The 27100-nt window shown below is 37.7% G+C and overlaps 2 protein-coding genes and 1 non-coding gene across 4 annotated transcripts; 2 read left to right on the forward strand and 1 right to left on the reverse strand.

The window, feature by feature from the left end:
* Positions 1 to 2537: 2537 nt before the first annotated feature.
* Positions 2538 to 3261, forward strand: LOC110915891 (abscisic acid and environmental stress-inducible protein). Its single transcript, XM_022160636.2, has 2 exons — positions 2538 to 2695; positions 2853 to 3261. The coding sequence occupies exons 1-2, from the start codon at positions 2593 to 2595 to the stop codon at positions 3101 to 3103; spliced, it is 354 nt and encodes a 117-aa protein (XP_022016328.1). The 5' UTR covers positions 2538 to 2592; the 3' UTR covers positions 3104 to 3261.
* Positions 3262 to 5914: 2653 nt separating this feature from the next.
* Positions 5915 to 27100, forward strand: LOC110916179 (cold and drought-regulated protein CORA). 2 transcript variants are annotated; one of them, XM_035985769.1, is made up of 3 exons: positions 5915 to 6082; positions 6173 to 6274; positions 26844 to 27100. In XM_035985769.1, exons 1-3 carry the CDS (start codon positions 5983 to 5985, stop codon positions 26948 to 26950), a joined length of 309 nt encoding a protein of 102 aa, XP_035841662.1. In that variant the 5' UTR covers positions 5915 to 5982; the 3' UTR covers positions 26951 to 27100. The 2 variants fall into 2 exon arrangements, with proteins under 2 accessions (XP_035841662.1, XP_022016624.1); XM_022160932.2 differs by lacking the exons at positions 5915 to 6082; positions 6173 to 6274 and adding an exon at positions 26438 to 26583 and having other exon boundaries at positions 26670 to 27100.
* On the reverse strand, positions 16840 to 16946 carry LOC118488671. The gene has a single exon (XR_004885215.1). It is a non-coding gene; the product is annotated as a small nucleolar RNA R71 (small nucleolar RNA).

Raw genomic sequence — 27100 nt, forward strand, 5'->3', positions numbered from 1 at the left:
CAAGATTTAATTATAAATTATCCCAAGTTATAAAAGAGTTTGTGCCTTGTGCATTCAAATCAATTTTAATAAACATTTTACAAAAGTGTCGGTTGAATGTATTTACCAGTGTAAACTGACGTATTTTCCCCAAAAAGAGGTACTAAACGTAATCGGCTGGCTATAGCTCCTTAGCATCCTAAAGAGTCTCGCAAGCTTTTGATGCCTTGTCTGTTGAACAATACTTTTATTACTTTGATCCCCCTGTGGATACCATTCAACTATTTGTGATACATTCGATATTACAATCAATGGTTGAATTATGTTTATCTTTATGCTTCCGCTGTGCATTCATATATTGTGTGGTTTGACTATAATGTTGCCAACTACGTCACGATAATCCCCCACCGGGCCCACCGGTGAGACACGTGGAAATCGGGGTGTGACAGTGATTGATAGTCTTGAGTCCCTTATGCGGAACTTTTTGTGTGTGTGTGTGGGGGGGGGGTTTCGGAAGGGATTAGGAAAACGCATTGGGTAGCATGGGATAAAGTTACTTTGTTTAAAAAGAACGGTGGGCTTGGATTATGTAAGATTAAAACAGTGAACGAAGCGCTCTTGGCTAAATGGATATGGAGATATAGGGTGGAAGAGCTCAGCTTATGGAGGAGAGTTGTCACGGCTTGTCATGGTAATTGTAGGAAGTGGTCGTGCATCCCGTCTAAACCTAAACCTGGTATGACAGGAGTGTGGAAAAACATTGTGAGTATTGAGTCTAAATTGTTGCTTAAGGGTAAATGGATTCAAAGCTATATTAAAGGGGTCTTGGGGGATGGGTGCAGTATTCGCTTTTGGATTGATTGGTGGATCGGCGACTCCCCTCTCATGTTCAAATGGTCGCATCTTTTCGCGTTAGAGAAAGTTAAAAGCTGTTGGGTTAGCAATCGTATTCCAGCGGAGGGAAAGGGCTGCTTGGTGTGGTATTGGGTTAGATCCCCGGTATCTTCGGCTGAGGTGATCGAGTTGGAGGAAGCTTCATTGGTGCTCTCGAGTACAGTTTTATCGGAGGATAAAGACAAATGGTGCTGGCCAGCTGATGTCAAAGGTATCTACTCCACTAGTTTTTTAAAGAGTTGGCGGCGGATCCCCCGGGCTTCGATAACGTCTTTCCTGTTAAGGGCTGTAAATGGCTTCTTTCTAAATGCAACATATTTATCTGGAGGGCAGCTATCGACTGCATTCCGACTAAGCATGCTTTGGCTACAAGAAATATCTCGGTTGGTTCTGTTGAGTGTCTTTTTTGTGGGGAGGCGCCTGAAACCATGGATCACTTATTCACTGCCTGTCATACTTCTATTCGGGTTTGGAATAGCGTTTGTGGTTGGGCCAACCTTCAACCGATGTTTGCTTTCTCTTTTAAGGATGTGCTGTAATTCCATAAAAGTTGTGGCGGTAACTCGAGGGCTGAGGAAATCATCCGTGGGATTGTGTTGGTTACATGTTGGTTCCTTTGGAAAGCTAGGAACTCGAAGTTATTCTCTAACGGGAGAGGTGAGGTTGCCGAGATCTTTGGAGAGATGAAAACTCTTAGTTTCTTTTGGCTTAAAAGTAGGTCCAAACAATGTAATCTAGTTTAGAGTGATTGGTGTAAGTCCCCTTTGTACATGTTGTAGTTGGGTTTGGGTGCGGTCCTGTGCTTTTTTGTCAGACCGACCGGTTTTTAATAAAGTTTACCTTTTAAAAAAACTAGTGTTTAGGACCCGTGCGTTGCGACGGGATCATTAACCAAACGAAAAGTAGACGGAAAAACGTTAAACCACGCACGCCTGTTGCGGTGTGTTAACATGCGAAAATTAGACCGAAACGTAAAACATAGAAAAAAAACTAAGTCGGCGTAGTACTTGCGCGTTGCGACGGGACAGTTTGAGAACAAAATAGTTTCTACCAAACACACGTGGTGCAACATTTTAACTCGCAAAATTTAGACGGAAATGTAAAACAAAAAAATTGTAAATATAAAAAATATGAGATCAAAGTTGAAAGTGAAAAAAGTATTGGAGTTAAAAATGAAAAATGCGTTGTGATAAATTTATAAAAGATAAAGTATAGGAGGTTAAAGTAAATAACCTATATAAAAGTTTAATAAAGAGAAAAACAATACAATATTATGTGGTAAAAAGTATTTTGAATAAATTATATGATTTGAATAAAATATTTAATAATAATGAAAGTTGCATAAATCAGTTGTAATATATGCATTAGATTGTGCACAAAATTGAATAGTAAAAATACACACATTAGAAACTTGATAAATTATAGTGGGGATAATGTATGGTTGTTTTATAATTTACATATTATTTTTAACAACAAATATTTTTAATAATTAAAAAATAATGAGAAAGAAGAACATGCACCTTCAAGAGGATAAGAATGGATTTATCATTTATAATGTAAAACACTCAAAGGAAATGAAAGCTTGTCCCCACCCCCTCACCAGCCAACCAAATTGCAATAAAATTTCATCCTGCAAATTCTAGTATAAATACATAGGTATGGTCTGCTTCATCCAATCATCCTTCTTCCACATATTTCCTTTTATAGAAACAAGTCAAAATGGTTTCAAAGAGATTCCTTCTTATTGCCCTTGCTTTTGCAACCGTTCTCCTCATTACTTCTGAAATTGCTGCTGCTAAGGAACTGGCCTCCAACAATAAGGGTGAGTTGATCATCTCTTTAAAACAATAATAAAGTATTAACATGCATGCATTATTATCAGTAATATTTAACATTTATAACATATAAGTGAGACTTACTGGGTACGTTTGTTTGATTGTCTGTTAGTTGTTTTTATTTACATTTATGAAATGATGCAGGTGAGGTAGAAGATGCCAAGTATGATCGTGGGTACAACGGTGGACCTGGAGGGTACTACAATGGTGGCGGCCGTGGAGGATACAACAATGGTGGTGGTCGTGGAGGGTACTACAACGGCGGGGGGCGTGGAAGACGACATTGCAGGCATGGTTGCTGTGGCCGTTACTACAATGGAGGATGCAGTTGCTGCAGGACTCTTGAAGAGGCAAATGCATACAAACAAGCTCAGGAGGCACAAACTCACAACTGATCTATAAGCATCTTAATTGATGGAGCGATGCATCAAGTTAATTACTTACGTACTTTTTAAACATATACAGCATTTAAAACATTAGTGTTTGAATGCTATATTAAAAATAATCCTGTCCTTTATCGTTCTAAGTTTAATAAAAGAAAGTTTTGATTCCATTTGTGTGTTCTCGCTTCTTTACAGTTTCGTATATATATTCATACAAACAAAACGAACCTAAGCACAATATCATTGGTCCTCTGCATGTAAATCCTTTATATTTGTGGTACGGTGCACGATTAAGGTGAAAGAAATATTGAATGCCACCTCCTCTAATTTTTAGATACATGCAAATGAGAAAAGGTTTGTCAATTAAAAGCTTGTCATCTATTATACCAGTTACATCATAGCATCCACAATAAGGTAAAAAAAAAAAAAAACAATTAAAAGCTTCTCTAGTTATCTATTATACCAGAAAACACATGTTTGACGGTTTTTGGTTAATGTCTCTTAACGGGTCGTTTTTGTAAAACCTCAAACTTGAGGGTAAAGCCGGAATAATAAAGTTTTCCTATAATAACCCATAACAAATGAAATTGTAGTGATAGATAAATGAATGTCTTAGTGTGAAAATAGAGGGTACGAAAACTATACGTACAATTTAAGCTTAAGTGCTTAAACCTCATAACCGGTCGAATAAACATATGCGCGAACCGGGTAACGGGTGCGTGAAACATAAAAATTGTAAATCCGGGTTATGGATTATGGTTTAAAATATGTTAAAACGACTTTGAATGGCTTTGGATTAGATTTTGATGTAAACTTGGTGAAAAAGAAAGCATGTTCAACTCACACGGCCGGATGGAAACCTGACCAGGCTTGGTGACGGGGTTGAAAAAACATATATATTTTTCGTTCGAATGTTTCGATTACTAAGCGTTTGACTGTTTAACTTAAACACTAATTGTTTTTAGTTTTTATGATAGGCTATCGCAAAGGTGTGAACCGGACGGACGACCAAGCATGCGAAGAACCAAACACTATTAAGCTGCTAACTCTTTGGAGAGGATTATGAAAAGGTTGAAGCATGATCATGCACAACAAAGTTTTCGAGTTTAAAACTTTAATGCTTTTAAACTGTGATTAAGTGTAATAGTCCGTTTTGTCGGATCGTTTGGGTTATCAGTTAACCCAAACATAAGTTCTATGTTTAAAAAAAGAAAAAAAGTTGGGACCAATCATCCGCATTTATTAAAATATTGTAGAAATCGGGTTAGAGTGTTACAATTCTTTTTTATAACTAATCTGTATAAAATTCCCTAACAAATAACAAATAGCAAATGAAATCTGAATTCTGAAATTACTTGTGCAATAGCCAAGTTCTAAGCGACTTTGAATCAATTTTGCCTCTTCTTCACTCTTCTTCTATGAATCAATTCTGCCCTCCATGTTCTAAGCACAATCTCAAATCTCAATCGCAAGGCCAAACACATTAATCAGTATCAAAAACAAAGCCATCAAGTAGCAATTAGGATTAAGGATTTAGGGAAAATAGTGATTGTAATAAGTAATACATACTTTTTCGGATTTCAGAGTAATAAATTTCTTGAATATGATATAAATATATAGAGATTAATAGAAAAATTAGTTGTTAAAGTTAACCTACCTTAAGTAATTAGCCCTAATTTTGCCAATATTCTCCTCTAATCTCGACACCATGAGTGATTATTGACAGAGCAGGTTGCAATGGGAAGACGATGATTGCGACTGTATTTTTGGGGATTTTAGGCATTGATTAAGTGATTCGTTAAATTGGGAATTTGGGATAGGGTCGAGTGGTGAATGGTCGATGGTTGCTACAGCTTGCAGACCTGTAGTCATGTCTTTAGTTTAACTCGGAAATTAGTCTTGAATGTGGGCTTTTTTTTCTATACTATTTTTATCTAGGCTCATTTAATAAAAGAATTGTTTTAGTTTTGCTTTTATCTGGGGCTAATACATATACAATATATAAGACTTGCTAAAAATTGGAAGCCCTTAATTTTTGGTAGCCCTAGGCCCGTATCAAGGTGGAAAGCCCAACGGGCTAGCCCCGCTAAAAATGATAATTCATAAAGTGGAGGGTACAACCAAAGCTGGTGTAAAACCCCCCACTAACTTTGATTTTGTAAGATGGTATAAAATGTATATACATGTGAGATGGGCTTATCATCTTTGAAGATGTCCATAATTGAACAATTAGTATATATGATCTATAAATATGTAGGTGAAAGAAAATCTGATCGACGTGCCATTGTCAAAAATGATGTGCCATGCATAGTTATGGATACGCCTACAATTGTGGTTACTATTAATTAAGTTGTCTTTATTGTTGATCTCTTAAATAAATTATAAACTAATAGGCCTATTGTCAATAGAACAACAAGATAAGAATAGATTTATTACGGCCGTGCAATTGCTATATAAACAACTTAAATACTCTACATGTGAGATCATACGGGCAGTATGGTCTCAACCAAGTCAATTTATCAATTTATACATACTGTAGTATAGGGAAAAAAAAACTCATACATGGTGTATGACTTTGTTAGTGGTCATATTATTTGTTATTTTGTTGGTTAAACACATTATATGGGCCATATAATTTGGCCCTCTTACGATCTGTATAATCATTTTCGCCATATAATCCAACTCACGTAACTCTAAAAAATGGCCCATTATGACATATGAATGGTGTTTGAATAGTATGCTAATGGTGTTTATATAGCGGCAGATTTTATTGATCATAATTTTGCAAGTAATGAAACCTTGGCCCCACCTCCACAAACTCTTGTATAAATAGATAGGTGTAAACCTTCATCCTTCGTCCACAAATCTCCTTTCATTTAACCAAGTAAAAAATGGTTTCAAAGAGATTCCTTTTTATTGTTGTTGCTTTTGCAATTGTTCTCATTACATCTGAAATTGCTGCTGCTAAGGAATTGACCACCAAACATGAAAGTGAGTAGTTGCTTCTACATATTGATCTATTTTATTTACATGCATTATAATCAATAACATTTAACTTCATAAGTAATTAAAATGATGAAGGTGAGGTAAAAGATGCTAAGCATGGAGGGTATTACAATGGTGGTCGACATGGCGGTCACCATCATCACCACCATGGTCATCGTGGAGGATATTGCAAGTATGGTTGTTGTGGCAATGGAGGTTACTACAGTAGAGGATGCAGGTGTTGTCACACTCTTGCTGAGGCAACTGCATACAAACAAGCTCATAACTGATCTAATCATCTTGATCGAGCCATGCATCATATTACTTACAAACTATTAAAACATACATAATTATAAAACATTTGTGTTTGTATGCTATATATAAGTCTACTAGACTACTACTATGTCTCCATTTAATAAAACTTTGCTTCTATATAGTATGTGTGTATTCTCACGTGTTTATACTTTGGTATATTTATAAATACGAACAAACACAGTATTGTGAAGCACTTGATACCAACATAACCTTCCTTCATTTGTTAAATTCACAGGAAATAACGTTTGTGAACATCTATGTTGGTAATGAATAAACTATGTATAACACCTCGTAAAATCAGTGTCAAATTATATAAAGACACGTGTCCGATAACTCTCATTTTATGTCTAATATTTTGGACAAGAGGGACTATTATTGTAAAAATGTGGAAGTTTGAATGTGGAGGGACTAAAAGTGCCAACATGCCATTTTATGGCCTCTGAGTGACCCCTTGCGGACCGTAAAGCCTATGTGCTTACGGACCGCAAGCATGTATTATTTTTGTTCTTGAGCATCGTATACGGACCGCAAAGCTTCATCCTTACGGTCTGTAAGGATTTGAACACCAAGGGCGCGTTATGGGCTTACGGACCGTAAGCCTAAGGCCCTTCCGGTCTGTAAGCATTGTAGTTGGCAATTTTGTTTGGGAGCCAAGGCATTCTACCCTTGTGCCACCTATCTCACGAAGTTGAGCTCTTGTGCAGCTCATGCCACATCCATAGACGCCTTCTATGATCTTAGAACAAGTCCTTACACCTGGGTTGATCCCAAACATCATCCACAAGTATAAATAGGACCCTTGGTGCAACACTTATCCTTGCCCCTTTCTTCATTCTCTTCTTATCTACTACATTGGAAGTTCCTGATCACTAAGGGAGCATCCTCTGAGTTCTAAACATTTTAAGGATCACAAGTAAGTGTTTCTTTCCTGCTCTTTCCTTTTGTAGGCTAAGAATTTAGCCAAAAGTCAAGCAAATTGACTTTTGTTTTGACTTTCGGTTTAGACCATTATGGTCCAGCCATTGTTCGAATCTAGCATGGCTACGTGATTGTAATAAGGTAGGTGTTAATCCCTCAAAAGGGCAACTCCTGAAAATCACGTTAAGTTGATTAAATGACAGGTCAAAGTTATGTTTAAGTCAAACCGTAGATTTTTGAAAAACTTATAAAATGAACTTGTAATTGTTTTAACTCATGTTTTTGACGCTAAATCAGTTGGTAACTAATATTAGAACATGTATAAACATGTTTAGCCCGTCATTCCAGTTCATGTGTATGTTCGCAACCGAAAGTCAAACAGTTTGACTTCTGCTTTGACTTTCGATTCTGACCCGATTTAGCAACTTTAGCTTTTGATTCTAAGTTGCATTATGATCATATTATAGTGTAGAATAACGCTTTATGGTTATACTATCTTATCATAATCAGTTCTTGAGTTTTTATGCAAGTTCTTATAATATGCCTAATAATGACTAAAATGCCTTTTTGTGGATAACTTGATTTTAACCAATGATGAACTTATGAAATGAATAACCTACTGATATGGTAATATAATTAACATGTTTTGGTATAATAAACTTGTTCATAACTTGAGTTTTTATACAAGTTCACAAACTATGCCATATTATGACTAAAATGCCCTTATGGTGCATAGTTTGGGTTTAAACCATAATGATCATACAAAGTTGATAACCTACCGATGTTACAACATAATTAAATTGATTTGGCATATTGAACTTGTATGTAGCTCATCCGATCACCCGATACCGCCTATGCGCGTACGGTTAGCTTATGTAACTAGTTTACGTAAGTTCACCGAAACGGGTCAATTCTTTCAAATTTATTTCAAATTCCAGAATGTAAACATGTTTACCCACATTATACAAGTCTTAGTACTTGTGAGGTTTAAACTACATTCTATCCGGTCATCGCTTAATCTAGCGTATCGTACTGTTTTCACTATTTTAAGGTAATCGGTCCAAGTCTATGACTTGAATAAGACCCGTTAATTGGTTATTATACCATTCATTCCAGACTAAGGCATTCCAGTAGATTGCAACCGTGCTAGTTAAATGTGATAACGGCTGTGCTTACTTTTATATCTTGCATTGTAAGATTTATTAAGTAAGCTAAATACTCTTAACCTATTTTCCCTATACGGGCTTGGGATACAGTAAATTATTACCGCTTGGTCGGGTATGGGATCATATGTCGGATTGTGACTAGAAAATCCGCATAACCCATTTTAATATGTTTTGCTTGAGAACTTAAACATTGGGGACTAACGCGACCGTGTCCTGGATAACATCGGCTCATTTAATTGCAAATGGCCACGACTTAAGCACGGGGTGCAGGCATACACCTGACAGATGCTAATGCTATTATAAAATATTTTCTACCCAAATTAGGGATACCCTTTATGGGTTAAAGTGGCGTGTCGGTTAATCATGTTATCGGTTTCTGTACCGGGCCCCATATGTATTGACAGGCATGTAAAACTGTATACAAGATAACTATTATTGTCCCAAGTTATTTATAAAATACTTGTTCCTTTGTGCAGTTAAAACAACTTTGAAATATTTTCAAAATGTGTCGGTTATTTGTATTTACCAGTATAAACTGACGTATCTTCAAAAGACTAAGTGATAGGTTGCAAGGTTACGAAATATGCTGGAAGTGCCCGGTAATGCTTAAGAAGAATTTGCAACTCCTTGCATTTGAAGCCTAGTAGTCTGTTATTTTCGATCCCCATGTGGATCTTTTAATGCATCCGTTTATATTATATTTTTAACATTCGGACGTTTATATTGTAATAGTATGTTAAATCCAAGACTTCCTCTGTGTTATTTGTGTATTTGATATCAATCTAATCACGTACCCCATCCGGGCCCACCAGGAAATATCAGGGTGTGACAGGTTGTATGAGAGCCAACGTTTGAGAGAATTAAACACTAGCCTTTGTGTTTAATCTCCCAAACATCACAATAGCACAATCCTTAGACTTTCTAAGTCTAGGCAATGACCTAGGGTTTACTCTCATCATTCTCATGTTATATATATATATATATATATATATATATATATATATATATATATATATATATATAGGGTTAGGATTTAGGGAAAACGGTGAAAAGTGTGAGAACAGTGAGAACAGTTATGGATCGTCAGATCAAAACAATCTATGGTAAAAATATCAGTTTTATTACTATAACGTGCTTCATTAAGGGTAAAATGGTAAAAACATCCTTTCATACGTAAAACGCCATTGAAATATAAAACGCCATGTAAATGCAAAACGCCAATTTTATTACTGACTCGTTTTTACTGTGTTTTAGTTAAGGTTTTGTCCTACAAAACACCATAAAATAAAAAAAACGCCATAAAATATAAACGCCAAGCCTAAAAGATGGGACAAGCTGAGCAAAACCGGATATTGTTAATTGCATTTATTGTTATAATAATATCTTGCCTAAACTACGCGCCAAAAACAACCTATAAAGAGAAACGTCTTAGGACCTTCCATTGATCACACCAAAAACACACAAACAACAAAAATGGTTCCTAAATACCACTCCCTCTAAAACGCCAAAAAGTTAGAAAAACCAACGATGGCAAACATCATTTCTTGGATGCTCAGTAATTAATGTTCTGCATGAAGTTTCACTAAATGGTTTGTTAAGTGAGGGGAGTAAGCTTTTGCTGAATGAGATGGACAAATTTCAAGAAAAAGAGACTGATGACACTGATATGTCATTTTGTCTTCTTTGTTCTTGAAAAATGTTTGGATGAGGAGAAGAGACTGATACCAGGGTAAATGCCATTTTGGACTCCATTATCATAATGAAGATTATGAGCAGACAACATCCACCCACACGGCGTCGATCTATGTCTCCAACATCCACAAAGACACTTCAACACACGAACAAGAAAAAAACCACACCAAACCCAAAATGCCATTTATTTATGGCATTTTTTGTAGTTTCAAAAGAAGAAACAGACTGATGATAGTGAAGATTTGGATCATAAATTGCTTCCATTTGTTTTTTTTAATTTTCTTTTTCTGTTGTTTGTTATATAATTTTCAGCTAAGAACAAAATATACATTAATTCTCTAAAAAATATAATAAAACGCCAAACGGGCAAATGCTTGTGAAATGCCATGATGCCATAAAACGCCCAAACTACCAAACTATAATAAAATTACTTTGGACAAGTACTATTATAATAGATCTAAAAAAGTATAAAAAAATGTGCAAGAGAATACAACAAAGTGCCATCTTTATCTAAACGCCATTGGAAATACAAACCCCCCTAATTACAGCCGTAAAGATGGGACGTGTTACAGCCACAAACAGATGAAACTGAAACAAAACATAGTAACTGCAAACAGTAAAATGAAGCGACGGAAACCTGATTACTAACATTTATTATATTAAAAGCCAATACATGGGGAATTGAATTTATTTATCTTTTCAAAACGCCATAATTACCTGTCATGAGCGGGGAAAAAAAGTCATTATAAAAGTAGAACATGAGAACACAACTTAACACGCCAAACATTATCTAAAACGCCACAAATTGTCCAAAACGCCAAAAACTTAAAAAAATGGCTAAGGTTATTGCATGGAGGTTTGAAAGGTCAGAGAGACGTTTCATCCTAAAGTTCTCTGATAGGAGAAGGGTGAAGGTCAGGACAATCAACGTCATACTGGATATGTCTAAAGGGGTTCAGAGGGATATTCTGGCCCTTAGGGTTCCAAGGGCCAACGATTGTGAAAGAACTCGAATGGTAATAAGAAGATTGGAGAGAAAATTTCAGGCAGAAGATGATGATGATGATGATGATGATGATAATGATAATGATGATATTGACAATACTCCTCTACCAACAGTTAGCAGTTGGGTGGTGCATGAAGAAGCAGGAACCGTTGAAATGACTTTTCAACACAGGGTAAAATATTCATTGCCGATGGAGAAATGTTGAAGACAGAGAGGCTATATCTCCTTGAACAACTCTGTGATTTAGCACCTTCGAACGATGCAATATCCAGGGTTGCAATGATATTCAAGTATAGGCTACGACAACGAAGAGACGAGATGATGGCGTTATACGCCAATCTAAAATATGATGATGATGAATCTGAAGAAAGTGAGGAACAAAGCGATGGGTACAACTCTAATGTAATCCCATCAACAGAAGACTATTTGTTTATTTTGATTTCATATTATTGTAACCTTATGAAATATTAATGAATGGTAATGAATTATTAACAACGCCACGAACGCCAAAAAATTGACATGGGAAACGCCATAACGCCAAAAAATTATCTATATTACACAAAAACAATTAATTCAAAAAGACAGATAAAAAAAAAACAATAAAACGCCAAAGTAGTTAATGAATCTAATTAACGCCAAAATAATTTTAGACACAAAAAATGAAGCAGCATGTGACACACGAAATTGGGAAAAAAAAGATTGAAAAGACAAAAAAGCCCCTCACCCCTTGATTATATCCTGCGTCACGTGTTCAATCAGGATGCGTTCTCACCGTTCTCACACTTTAGGGCGTTTTCTCCTGATCCCGTTTCTATATATATATATATATATATATATATATATATATATATATATATATTGTTTTTGATTTTTTGGCAGGAGATAAACATGCCCCCAAGATTTAGAGGCAAAGGTAAAGGACCAATGCGAGGAGGTCCATCTGGACATGCACCCTCGCTACCTCACAACTCGGATCATCGACAATATTCGGATGATTCTTACTCGTCTCAATCTACGAGACATTCTTTTTCTCACAACTCATCACCATCTCACCATTCTCACCACTCGTATCATTCTCACCACTCCCACCAATCCCATCATTCTCATTCACATTCCTTCTATGGATCATTTGATCCAAACCAGTACATCAACGCCCCACCAGCTGCCCAAAACCAGTTGGACCAGCCAAACGAACCGGACGAAGATTATGATCCAGAAATGGCATCATCTAAATCGAATATGCACTCAATTGAGATTTCCAGTGGTTCTGCATCTTATGCAGGATCATCCTACCAGGGTCCAAATGTGTGGGACCAATTTCGGCTAGTTTAACTTTGTTCATACACCTCCCTATCAACTTCCGACACCGCCACCGCCGCCTCCACCATAGGACACGCAAATGGAGCCTGTGGAGCAATCACAACCACCACCACAACCAAGGAGGAAATGTGGAGCACGCATGTCTGTGCGTATGGGACAACGGTCAGGCTCACTACCACCATTGCCCCAAACATACCCTACCATTCCTGAGGGACCCACAAATGGGTGGACCCTCAAATGAGATGCGGTTTGACATACTTGAGATGTTGGGAGCTTTTACGAGGAAGTCCAAAATGGTCTAACGTACCGACGATCACGTCTAGTGGTAGACGTAAAGCAAAGCAGTCCAAAACATCATCGTCGGTTGACTCGGACACACCCACTTCCGATGCTTGTAACGTCGACTTAAACATTAATTTGGAGTTGGAAAGACCCGCCAGGTAGAAGAAGTGGGAAAAATAGGGCAAAAAAGGCGAAGTCCTCTTCAGCTAATCCCGACATAATGAAGGAAGATTTCGAAGACATGGACCGACGCTTACAAGACATCTGAGATCTCGGTCATAGGTGTTTAGAGACTTTGCAAGAAAGAAACGCCGAAAACAAAAATTTGTCGCAATACAAGAATCGAGGTAAATGGAGAAAGACATAGAATTTTTGTCTAAATCGATCGACCATCTCGTAGGCGACACGTTGATCTTAGCGCAAATGCGTCGACAACAATACCTGAAAAATACAGACTTTAGTTTATTAGTTTTTTATTTAGCAATGTCATTTTTTTATTTGTTTTTTTTGGTTTTTTATTTTTTATGTTTAGCAAGGTAATTTTTTTATTTAATGAAATTTTGTTAGTTTTAATTTAAAAAAAAAAATTAATTGGGTAATCATTGATGGGGCATTATTAGGCATTATCCCACTACACCCATTTATGAAAAACGCCCCATAATGCCTTATTGCTCATTGGACTGCCACATGACGCAAAACAACCAAGGGTAGGGGCATTATTTGGGTCTTCCACTACACATGGTCTTAGTGAAGTTAACAATGCTTAAAGCATACCTCGACGCATGAGGAGGTCTGTGTTATACTTAATTCAATGGAAAGTCGTTGATGACAATACAAACTAAATAACACAAACATCAGTATCACCAGAAAGTATGAAACATACATTAACAAAAGAGTTAATTACACAGATGGACTCTGTGGTTTATAGTAAGTTTCGTCTTTGGGTACTAACTTTTTTTTTAACAGGTTCAGGTCTTGTGATTTCAATTTTGTAACGAGTTTGGGTATTAACGTCGAATCCAGTTAACTTTTTTGTTAAATTAAGATGAAATGACTAATATACACTTATAAACACAAAGGGCCATTTATGTAATATACTACATTTCAAATTGAGGGGCCATTTGTGTAACCTCTGAAACTAAAAAAGAACACTCATCCAGCCATACACCTCCACCATCGTCCCTTCTCCATGCCTTGTAATTAACTCAATCTTAATTGAATATGTTTAAAGGACTCGCTTGTTGTAACGTGTAGTATACTCGTTCACATCCCAGAATCCTAACCGATTATGCTTGAATTTTGAACATATTTTTTCTGTAACTAAACACATTCCTGAATCTTGAAAATCTTGAACAATGCTTGTGATTCAAGTTCAACTTCAGCCACACCCATCAAAATTAAATGGCCATTTTAAACACCCATTTATTTATAATATCCAAAGACCAAAGAAGTTGTCTTTGCAGCCTAAAGCGTTGTTGATGTGTGTAAAATGCAACATATAAATCACATCAATTAAGGCATAAAACTAACCCTTTTTAAGTACTAATGTTGGAAAAAGAGTGTTTTTGTCTTCCTTTTGTATTTTCAGGATGAAATGAGCTCAAAATTACAAAAGAAGCAAAAAGACAACTAATTCTACCATAAAATACAAGAAAAGGAACAAAAGTGGACTGCCCGGACCCTCAACGGCACCTTCCAAGGCAAAGGAGAAGAAACAGAGTCTGAACACGCCCCGTGTCCAGCGAACACGGGGGCGTGCCCAGGAAGCAGCAGAAAAGACAAACCAGTAGAAGCTTCCATTGCCCACCACGGGGCCGTGTCCAGCGGGCACGGGGGCGTGGTGAAAGTACAGCAGGCGCATTAATTGTAATTCGCAATTACAATTAATGAAGTGAGAGAATGTCAGACGGGCACGGGGCCGTGTCCAGCGGACACGGGGCCGTGTCCAGCCTTCTGTTCAGCCTATAAATAGAGGAGCTTGGCTTCATTCTCTCTCATCCCTTGGCACACCACCTCTCTCACACTTCATCCACCACCCACCACCACCATAACACCATCATCCACCACCATCATCCATTGTCCATCGTAGAGTGTGTGAGTCGTCTCGGGATCCAAGATTGATCGTAAGAGTTCTTGACAATCAAGGCCATGTTTGCCTAAGTCTCTTACATCACTTGGTGAAGACAAGTGTTTAGTATAATACTTTTTATTTTTAATCTTTTGCACTTTTTATTTGGTTTTGTATTAATGACTTTAATAACTAGTTACTTATGTTGAAGGTGATCTTTCCTTATCGTTTGTCCGTGGTGTCTTGGCATTATTTTACTGTCTATATAAAATAAAAGATTTTCACCATTCATATCTCCACGGTCTATATGGAGGTATGTTGGCTACCTGGTCGGGGGTTAAGGGAACGGTTTGGTAAGGGTCTTGCCCTTGTTCAGCGTTTAGAGGTCCTGCAAGGGACCTGGGTCAAATTTAGTAGGATCTCCTTCAATGCCCATAGGTATTGGATGGCGGGGATCCAAACTCTTTGACCCCCTCATAAGTTAACTACTATTAATACTATAACCCGGCTATTTAGAACTGTATCCCTGCTGACTCAGACTACTTAGCCGAGGGTAACGTCACCGCCAAAAGCGGGGCCTACCACAATTTGCATTAATAACTTAATTCATTATCTTTCAATAATCCGACCCTTTAGGATTGTATCCTTGCTGACTCAAACTACTGGGTTGAGGGTAACGTCGCCTTCAAAAGAGGGGCCTACTACAATAACTAAGATAATCTCTTAAACAAGTGCAAAAGTGCGAAAATAATCAAAGGTTATACTAATACACGTGTCGGATCCAAGTGATTCATCTTGTCTATCTGTTTTTATTTTATTTTTATTTTCAGCATTTAGTTAGTTTTTATTTTTCTTAGTTTAAAACATTTTTCTCACTTTTTGATTTGATTAGACGTTGAGGATAAACCGGTATTAAAAGCTCTTGTGTCCTTGGACGACCTCGGTATCTTACCAACACTATACTACGTCCACGATGGGTGCATTTGCCCATATGTGTGTTTAGTGTTAGTGAATATCGTGTTTTATAAATTTAAAACTTGGCTAAAAGTGTAAAAAGGGGCTTAAATACTCATAAAAAATATAACACACTTCACGCACATCAAGTTTTTGGCGCCGTTGCCGGGGACACAAGGATTTTAAGAAAGTTAGGAATCAACGGCCTAATCATATTTTTATTTTTCTTTAATTTTTTTAGGATTTTTTCTTAGATTTTCAGCTTCTGCAGAGCTCAGCACGGGGCCGTGCCTGGTCGGACACGGGCCGTGCTCAGCATCGTTACTGGCAGTTTTTGTTTTTCAAGTTACAGAAGGCTGACCACGGGGCCGTGCCGGTGCAACACGGGGTCGTGTCCAACTTCCAGTAACTGGGATCTGAAAAACAATCACTGTAATTCCGACCACGGGGCCGTGTTCGCTCAACACGGGGCCGTGGTGAACCTTCTGACCAACATTCTTTTCTGTTTTTATTGCAGGACTTGGAGCCCGACGCCATCCTCACGTAGTGTATGAGCTCCAGTTCCAATAAAGACATAAAGGAACCGCTAGAAGAACCCGAACGCTTTCTCAGAAAAAGGTTAAAAGCCAAAAACCAAGAGAAGGTTTCGGGTGATCCACCCCCAATGGCGGACCAACGTACCCTTATGGATTATCTACGGCCCACCGTAGGTAATCTAGGCGCCGCTATCAATGCTCCGAATGTCGAAGCCAATAACTTCGAACTTCGACCGCATTTGATACAAATGCTCCAGAACTCCGCAACCTTCCACGGGCTTGCGGACGAGGATCCTCATCTACATATAACTAATTTCTTAGAAATATGTGATACCTTTCGGATCAATGGAGCATCAAACGACGCCATCCGCCTCCGTATGTTTCCATTCTCACTAAAAGACCGAGCGAAAGCTTGGCTCAACACCCTCCCAGCTGGATCGGTAAACACCTGGGATGAACTAGCCCAAAAATTTCTATATAAGTATTTCCCTCCTGCTAAAACTGCTAAATTAATGGCTGAAATTAATACATACTCACAAGAGGACGGGGAATCCTTATATGAAACTTGGGAAAGGTTCAAGGAGCTATTACGCAAGTGTCCCCATCACGGCCTCGCAATATGGCAACAAGTATCCACTTTCTACAATGGATTGTTGCCACACACTAGGCAGACACTTGATTCTAGCTCCGGGGGACTTTTAGGTAATCGACGCCCACACGAAATATATAATCAGATTGAGGAAATTGCTCAAACCAATTTTCAATGGCACACTCCCGGGGGAAATAAGTCTATCGCCCCGGGCGCCCATAAGGTCGACGAAAGCACTTCTTTACAAGCCCAAATCGAGGCCCTTTCTTCAAAAATAAAAAAAAATTAGAAATGACAAAAACAGTCTTGGTTATGGCTTGTGAAGGGTGTGGTGGGTCACATGAAAATTGGAGTTGCATGAAAGAAACGGACGATCAACAAGAAATGGTAAACTACATTGATAATAGACCTAGGCCGTCGGGTCCTCCAACGGGAACTTACGACCAAGGATGGCGAAACCACCCAAACCTTGGTTGGAGGGAAACCGGCAATAGTAGTAACCAACAAACCCAACGAACAAACATTCAGCAATCAAGAAATGAGTCACAAAATTTCACTCAACAACAAGGTGGACGAGAAAGGCTCGAAGATACTATATCTCGCCTCGTCTCTGACACTGATAAGAAAAACTCGGAAAGATTTCTACAATTAGAATCTAATTTTAGGAATCAACAAGCTAGCATTCAAAACATAGAAAAACAAATAAATCAACTAGCACAAAATTTTTCCGAGAGACCGCAAGGCGCATTACCTAGCAATACCGAAACAAACCCAAAGGCGCAAGTTCACCTCATCACACTACGAAACCGCACCGTAGGGCCTGCAGAAGTACCTCCACCTGCGGAAGAAACAGTGCCAACACATCTGCAGGAAAAGAACTCTCCCCCATCACCAGAGCCTACCAAGGCTCCTCGAGTTCCGTACCCCGGTAGGTTAATTCGTCAAAAGACCAATGAGCAGTTCGCAAAATTCGAAAGTCTATTAAAACAATTGCATGTCAATATTCCTTTTATCGAAGTCCTAACCCAAATGCCCAAATACTCTAAATTTATGAGGGACTTCCTTACACATAAAAAGAAAATTGAAAATTTGCAATTAGTTAATTTAGGCGAAGAATGCTCTGCCCTCGTACTCAATAAACTACCCCAGAAGAAAATCGATCCCGGAAGTTTCACGATTCCATGCTCAATAGGGGAATCACCCGTTCGCAATGCCTTGGCCGACTTAGGGGCTAGCATTAACCTCATGCCCTCATCGATGTTCAAAAGGCTTGGCTTGGGAACCACGAGCCCTACAAAAATAAGCATACAACTCGCTGATCGATCAGTCAAGTTCCCACAAGGTGTCATCGAGAATGTCTTGGTAAGGGTAAGCAGATTCGTTTATCCAGTTGACTTTGTCATACTCGACATGGAGGAAGACACCGAGGTCCCCCTTATATTAGGGAGACCCTTCCTTGCCACAGCACAAGCAGTGGTAGACATGAATGACGGGACACTGACTTTGAGGTATGGGGATGATGAGGTGAAGTTCGGAGTTGGGAAGAGAATAGAGGACGACGACCCAGTCAATTACATGAAGGTTATTGATTCAAGCTTGGATGCCGCTCTCCGACGGTGTAACTTAGGAAGCAAGGCACTCCACTCAGAAGATATATAACCTGGAATCGGGTCTAGCCAAGGACCCTTAAAAACGTGGCGCACCACGGAGGCATTCCGCGGATCTATCCTTAGTTTAGTTTAATCTTTTAGTTTTTGCAGAATAAAACACACTCATGGTGGTAATGGATGAAAAAGGGAACGAGAAAAATGGAACCATGCACGAAGAACAGAGCAACCCGACAAAAATCTCCATCACAGAAGGCTCAACGCGGGCCGTGCCCAACCAACACGGCCCCGTGCTGAGCCCCTGCAGAAAATCACCCAGTTCAGGTAACTGGACACGGGCCGTGTTCAGCGGACACGCCCCCGTGTCCAGGCTTCTGTTTCAATTCTGTAATTTTTGTTACTGGCACTTAACCACGGGGCCGTGCCCGGTCAACACGGGGCCGTGTCCAGGATGCCAGTAACATAAATCTTTGCTTTTTAACCCACTTTTACACATTCTAATCAACCAAAAACTTTATTTTTGGACACATTGAGGACAATGTGTAATTTAAGTGTGGGGGGGATGCTAAAACCTTGAAATTTTGCAAAATCCTAAACACAAGCCTTACACAAAACTCTATTGGAACCGCTAAACACCCCAAATTTTTTTTCAAAAACTTTTTCATTTTTTATTTACTTGTCTTAGTTTAAGTTGGGAATAACAAGTTCTAAAAAGGTTATATTTTTACAAGTTTACAACCGATAGCGTCGTGATAAAAAAAGAACCAACATAAGAAAATTATGAAACGGTATAACAAGTCTAGTTAAAAATTCGATTATATATACTTGGTCACATTAAAAACCCATTCCCACAAAAGTGAGTTTTGAGCCTTTATTGAGCATAAAAATACACATATTTAGATTAAATGCTCATTTTTCGTTTCTTGTGTGAATAGCCGCTCGGTTCTTACAAATCTAGAACTTGCCACGACGATACATTCTCGGTCCTTACCAACTTAAACCCAAGTAAGTAAATGATGGAGGCATTAGGACTAACCATTTTTCTTTCAAAACCATTATTTTTCATTTTTTTTACCTACCCAAAATCCCCCTAGATAGCCCCTTTGAGCCTAAACCTTTCATTTCATTACCCCAAAACCCTTTTTACCCACCAAAAACCTTTTTATTTTTTTTCACCCTTTATTTTAGTAACAAGCTCGCTTTTTCGTAAACTCACCTTTTTATGTGACGAAAAAAAAAATGATGATGAAGTCAAAAACAAACAAAAGCTATAAAAGCTTGTTTGGAGAAATACTTCAAAATAAAAAGTCACTAAAAACAAGGTACTTCACGAAAACCGACGCTTGTTACGATTTTCGCCCTTTTTACTAACCACTAACCAACCACCCACCTTTAACCCAAGCCTAACCCTTCACCCCAAAAGTCCTCTTGATATTTACAAAGGTAAAAAGTTAAAAAGGAGGAGGATTGATTGCTTGGCAAGCCTATGGAAGGCGTAAGTTCCGTGCCGCTCTCGAGTGATTCACTAAAATATACACCTTCGGCCGAGTGTTGAGTGATCTCCCGTGAGGTATGTGAACTTGTATATAAATGGAATTTTAATAAGGCATGCTATGCCCAAATAAGTAATTCATCTTATGAAACGTTCAAAATAAATCATAACGAATAGGATTGTAAATAAATAAAAATAAAACCTATAAAAACCTTGGATTCCCAACACTCTAGGACAAGCTAAAAAACTTCTCTTCTACCTATTCCATTTGGGAGTGTAAGCCACATTTAAAGAGTTTTGCTTGAGGACAAGCAAAAGTTCAAGTGTGGGGGTATTTGATGTGTGTAAAATGCAACATATAAATCACATCAATTAAGGCATAAAACTAACCCTTTTTAAGTACTAATGTTGGAAAAAGAGTGTTTTTGTCTTCCTTTTGTATTTTCAGGATGAAATGAGCTCAAAATCACAAAAGAAGCAAAAAGACAACTAATTCTACCATAAAATACAAGAAAAGGAACAAAAGTGGACTGCCCGGACCCTCAACGGCACCTTCCAAGGCAAAGGAGAAGAAACAGAGTCTGAACACGCCCCGTGTCCAGCGAACACGGGGGCGTGCCCAGGAAGCAGCAGAAAAGACAAACCAGTAGAAGCTTCCATTGCCCACCACGGGGCCATGTCCAGCGGGCACGGGGTCGTGGTGAAAGTACAGCAGGCGCATTAATTGTAATTCGCAATTACAATTAATGAAGTGAGAGAATGTCAGACGGGCACGGGGCCGTGTCCAGCGGACACGGGGCCGTGTCCAGCCTTCTGTTCAGCCTATAAATAGAGGAGCTTGGCTTCATTCTCTCTCATCCCTTGGCACACCACCTCTCTCACACTTCATCCACCACCCACCACCACCATAACACCATCATCCACCACCATCATCCATTGTCCATCGTAGAGTGTGTGAGTCGTCTCGGGATCCAAGATTGATCGTAAGAGTTCTTGACAATCAAGGCCATTTTGCCTAAGTCTCTTACATCACTTGGTGAAGACAAGTGTTTAGTATAATACTTTTTATTTTTAATCTTTTGCACTTTTTATTTGGTTTTGTATTAATGACTTTAGTAACTAGTTACTTATGTTGAAGGTGATCTTTCCTTATCGTTTGTCCGTGGTGTCTTGGCATTATTTTACTGTCTATATAAAATAAAAGATTTTCACCATTCATATCTCCACGGTCTATATGGAGGTATGTTGGCTACCTGGTCGGGGGTTAAGGGAACGGTTTGGTAAAGGTCTTGCCCTTGTTCAGCGTTTAGAGGTCCTGCTTGGGACCTGGGTCAAATTTAGTAGGATCTCCTTCAATGCCCATAGGTATTGGATGGCGGGGATCCAAACTCTTTGACCCCCTCATAAGTTAACTACTATTAATACTATAACCCGGCTATTTAGGACTGTATCCCTGCTGACTCAGACTACTTAGCCGAGGGTAACGTCACCGCCAAAAGCGGGGCCTACCACAATTTGCATTAATAACTTAATTCATTATCTTTCAATAATCCGACCCTTTAGGATTGTATCCTTGCTGACTCAAACTACTGGGTTGAGGGTAACGTCGCCTTCAAAAGAGGGGCCTACTACAATAACTAAGATAATCTCTTAAACAAGTGCAAAAGTGCGAAAATAATCAAAGGTTATACTAATACACGTGTCGGACCCAAGTGATTCATCTTGTCTATCTGTTTTTATTTTATTTTTATTTTCAGCATTTAGTTAGTTTTTATTTTTCTTAGTTTAAAACATTTTTCTCACTTTTTGATTTGATTAGACGTTGAGGATAAACCGGTATTAAAAGCTCTTGTGTCCTTGGACGACCTCGGTATCTTACCAACACTATACTACGTCCACGATGGGTGCACTTGCCCATATGTGTGTTTAGTGTTAGTGAATATCGTGTTTTATAAATTTAAAACTTGGCTAAAAGTGTAAAAAGGGGCTTAAATACTCATCAAAAATATAACACACTTCACGCACATCAGTTGTCTTCACGCATTCAGGTAATCTTATACATAATGTTCGCCGGAGTTTCTCAGTTGTTAATCTTATATTTTTGGTTATTATTTAGATCAAATATTATTCAGATGTGTATAGTATTAGATAATCTTAAACATAATTTATGTAATATTGTTATTATTTAGTTTAGATACATTATGATATTTATGTAAGTATGAAACGAAATGAGCAAACAGGTGTGTGACGGTGGTTGATGACGTTTCAAGTGGCGGTTATTCCCGCCAAGATCAACCGCTTTCATAACTGTTTACTCATGTTATGTATTTATATCAATTACCGAGAACATATCTCGGTACCAAGACAATTTATTACAACCGTCTAATTGTCCATTCACTCTCGATAATCAAACATCATTAATCTGCTGTAACCATGGTGTTAAAACCATATGAATATTCCGCTGCAAGTCCCTACCGAAGTTATCAAAGTGGTATCAAAGCCAGAGGAAACTCTGATCTATGGGTGAATTCATCTATACTACCGTGTCAACACTGCACAAACGAAATGAGGGAAAGGAAAGAGTTTGCAAAGCGATGTTACTACTGTAACACCCCTGGCCATCAAATCTCAAACTGCAAGAAGAAAGAAGATGATGAAGATTCACAGTTACTACGTCTTGCCACAAATAAGGGAACACAACAACAAAATGATGATGATTTCGATCAGAATAACGGTCAGAAATCAGAATATCTAGTGATAGGAACCGATGGAGGCTTTTGGTCGGACATCTGGTATGTAAGCAAATCTCTTAAACATCATTTTTCTGGTAATCTAGACATGTTTAAGCGTATCAAGTGTATGATTGATGTTGAAACCAAAACTGGTGAAAATCCGTTTTATTTCATTAGAGGGATCGGAGTAGTAGATGTTATTTCTGGAATAGAAAAGTTCTGAATACAAAGTGTGTTTTACACTCAAGACATGGATAGAAATGTCTTAAGTTTCGATCAATTGATAACACAAGGGTACACGGTAAAATTCACTGGAGACAAATGTAAAATATTTCCAACCTTTAGTGTTCCGTTAGTCAATATCAGAAATACAAAATCAGGACTAACAAAGGAAGAGGAGATGTGTAAAGCAGAAAAACAAGCACTGATGACAAGGGAATCTGAGTTCATAAATTTCAAATCAAATTTCCTGAATGATTATTTCGAGAAACTAGAAATATCATCCAATGAATTTGATTGGAATATCATGGTAGTTCAAACTATGAAATTCAAAGATTTCCTAGATTGTAAGGCGTTACTTAACATGCTGGACGATGATGATTATGTTAAAAAATATAAGTTTATTCTGCAAACAAAGTTTGATGAGATGGTTGAGTGGTTTATAACCGAAATGTTACGGATAACAACGAGACCAATGCCAGCCTATGCATCCAACAACCGAAGGATATATATGCTAGATATGTATCTGATAGTTGAAAGGGAAGGAGGACACAGACACGTTACAGAGTATAATACCTGGCCAATGATAGCCAAAGAAATGGGATTTGAGTATGGTGATGGAGAATTAATGCGTTTGGTGTATACCATGTATTTAGATGTTCTCGTATACTATTACAAATTTAAATCCACTCAATCCAATGTACAAGACAAGGGTGTGACTGAAGAAGAAACAATGCTAGGAAAGAATGCGGATCCGAGAAGCAGCAATAGTGAGAGTGACGCTGCTGAACATGGTGCAGGTCAAGGAGCAAGGGCTGAAGACAACCAAGGAGTTGTGAGAGATTCATCGGAACACTATGCATTGTTCACCAACAATGAATGGAGTGAAAGCAAAAGGAGGCAGACCAGACGCAGGTTTGATTTCAACAAAGCAAAAGCAGCAATGGATGATGCAAATGAAAGTGTGCTGAAATACTCCCGTAAACGAAATTATGTTTAGCGGAGAGTATTAGATAATCTTAAGCATAATTTATGTAATATTGTTATTATTTAGTTTAGATACATTATGATATTTATGTAAGTATGAAACGAAATGAGCAAACAGGTGTGTGACGGTGGTTGATGACGTTTCAAGTGGCGGTTATTCCCGCCAAGATCAACCGCTTTCATAACTGTTTACTCATGTTATGTATTTATATCAATTACCGGGAACATATCTCGGTACCAAGACAATTTATTACAACCGTCTAATTGTCCATTCACTCTCGATAATCAAACATCATTAATCCGCTGTAACCATGGTGTTAAAACCATATGAATATTCCGCTGCAAGTCCCTACCGAAGTTATCATATAGATTATTAATATTGATTTAGTGAATATTTCTACAGGGCATGGGGAAGGGACGATGATGGAGCCATGGAGGTGTATGGCTGGATGAGGGTTCTTTTTTAGTTTTAGAGGTTACTTTTTTTTTTTCTGAACATTAATAAAAATTTAATTAGAAAACAAAACTCTAGTAAGGTGATATATTGATACACTTATACGAGTTATTTTTTTAACTAATTATATCTTTCTGAACATTTTTAGGTATATGATTGTTTATAGGTATATTATCGGTTGTAAATTCATCATTTGTAGGTTCACTTGTTGTAGGTTTATTTTTTGTGGAATTAGTTTTCAATGAGGAATTTTAGAAGTGATCCTTTTTGTGATTCAATTAAAGCTTTTTGTTTACGGTTTTTTTTTTCGCATAACCGGATTCATAAATTTGGATTCGATTTGACACTGGTAAAATATCAATAAATTTTAGAGAAAACAATGATAAATTATGAATAATAGCTAATTCCCTAAGCAAATGTGTAATAGAACTAACAGCAAATCTGAAATTCCCTAAGTAAATTCTTTTTGATAACTAATCTGTATAAAATTCCCTAACAAATAACAAATAGCAAATGAAATCTGAATTCTGAAATTACTTGTGCAATAGCCAAGTTCTAAGCGATTCTGAATCGATTTTGCCTCTTCTTCACTCTTTTTCTAGGAATCGATTCTTCGTTCCATGTTCTAAGCACAGTCTCAAATCTCAATCGCAAGGCCAAGCACGTTAATCAGTATAAAAAACAAAGGCATCAAGTAGCAATTAGGATTAAGGATTTAGGGAAAATAGTGATTGTAATAAGTAATACAATACTTTTTCGGATTTCAGAATAATAACTTTCATGAATATCATATAAAATAGATAGAGATTAATAGAAAAAAGCTATTAAAGTTAACCTACATTAAGTAATTAGCCCTAATTTCGTCCATAATTTCTCCTCTAATCTCGGCACCATGAGTGATTATTGACAAAGCAGTTTGCGATGGGACGATGATGATTGCGGTTGTATTTTTAGGGATTTTAGGCGCTGGTTAAGTGATTCGTTGAATTGGGAATTTGGGATAGGGTCGAATGGTGAATGGTCGACGGTTGCTGCAGCTTACAGGCCTGTAGTTATGTGTTTAGTTTAACTGGAAAATTGGTCTTGAATGTAGGCCTTTTTTTCTAAACTATTTTTATCTAGGGTCCTTTAATAAAAGAATTGTTTTAGTTTTACTTTTATTTGGGCCTAACACATATACAATATATAAAACTTCCTAAAAATTGAAGACCCTTAATTTTTGGTAGCCCTCGGCATGTGCCTAGAGTGGAAAGCCCAACGAGTCATCCGTGCTAAAAGTGATAAATCATAAAGTGGAGGGTACAACCAAAGCAGGTGATTTTAAGGTTATATATAATGTGTATACATGTGAGATGGGCTTATCATCTTTGAAGATGTCCATAATTGAACAATTAGTATATATGATCTATAAATATGTAGGTGAAAGAAAATCTGATCGACGTGCCATTGTCAAAAATAATGTGCCATGCATAGTTATAGATACGCCTGTTATCGTGGTTACTATTAATTAAGTTGTCTTTATTGTTGATCTCTTAAATAAATTATAAACTAATAGGCCTATTGTCCATAGAACAACAAGATAAGACTAGATTTATTACCGCCGTGCTATGCTATATAAACAACTTAAATACTCTACATGTGAGATCATACGGGTAGTATGGTCTCAACCAAGTCAATTTATACATACTGTAATATAGGGAAAAAATCTCATACGTGACGTATGACTTTGTTAGTGGTCATATTATTCGTTATTTTGTTGGTTAAACACATTATACGAGCCATATAATTTGGCCCTCTTATGATCTATATAACCATTTTCTCCATATAATCCAGCTCATGTGACTCTAAAAAATGGCCCATTTGACCTTTTATTGCGCCACCATATGGCCCTTATGACATATCATTGTTTGAATAGTATGCTAATGGTGTTTATATAGCGGCGGACTTTATTGATCATAATTTCGCAAGTAATGAAACCTTGGCCCCACCTCCACAAACTCGTGTATAAATAGATAGATGTAAACCTCCATCCTTCATCAACAAATCTCCTTTCATTTAATCAAGTAAAAAATGGTTTCAAAGAGATTCCTTTTTATTGTTGTTGCTTTTGCAATTGTTCTCGTTACATCTGAAGTTGCTGCTGCTAAGGAATTGACTTCTAAACATGAAAGTGAGTAGTTGCTTCTACATATTCATCTATTTTATTTACATGCATTATAATCAATAACATTTAACTTCATAACTAAAATGATGAAGGTGAGGTAAAAGATGCTAAGCATGATCATGATGACCATGGGTATGACAATGATTACGGACATGGAGGGTATGACAACGGATATGGAGGGCATGACAATGATGGACATGGAGGGTATGATTACGGACATGGAGGGTATTACAATGGCGGTCGACATGGAGGATATTGCAAGTATGGTTGTTGTGGCAATGGAGGTTACTACAGTGGAGGATGCAGGTGTTGTGACACTCTTGCAGAGGCAACTGCATACAAACAAGCTCATCAGGCACAAACTCATAACTGATCTAATCATCTTGATCGAGCCATGCATCATATTAGTTACAAACTTTTAAAACATACATAATTATAAAACATTTGTGTTTGTATGCTATATATAAGTCTACTAGACTATTACTATGTCTCCACTCAATAAAAGAAACTTTGCTTGTGTATA

The sequence above is a fragment of the Helianthus annuus genome, chromosome 16, assembly GCF_002127325.2.
Source record: "Helianthus annuus cultivar XRQ/B chromosome 16, HanXRQr2.0-SUNRISE, whole genome shotgun sequence".
Taxonomy (NCBI): domain Eukaryota; kingdom Viridiplantae; phylum Streptophyta; class Magnoliopsida; order Asterales; family Asteraceae; genus Helianthus; species Helianthus annuus.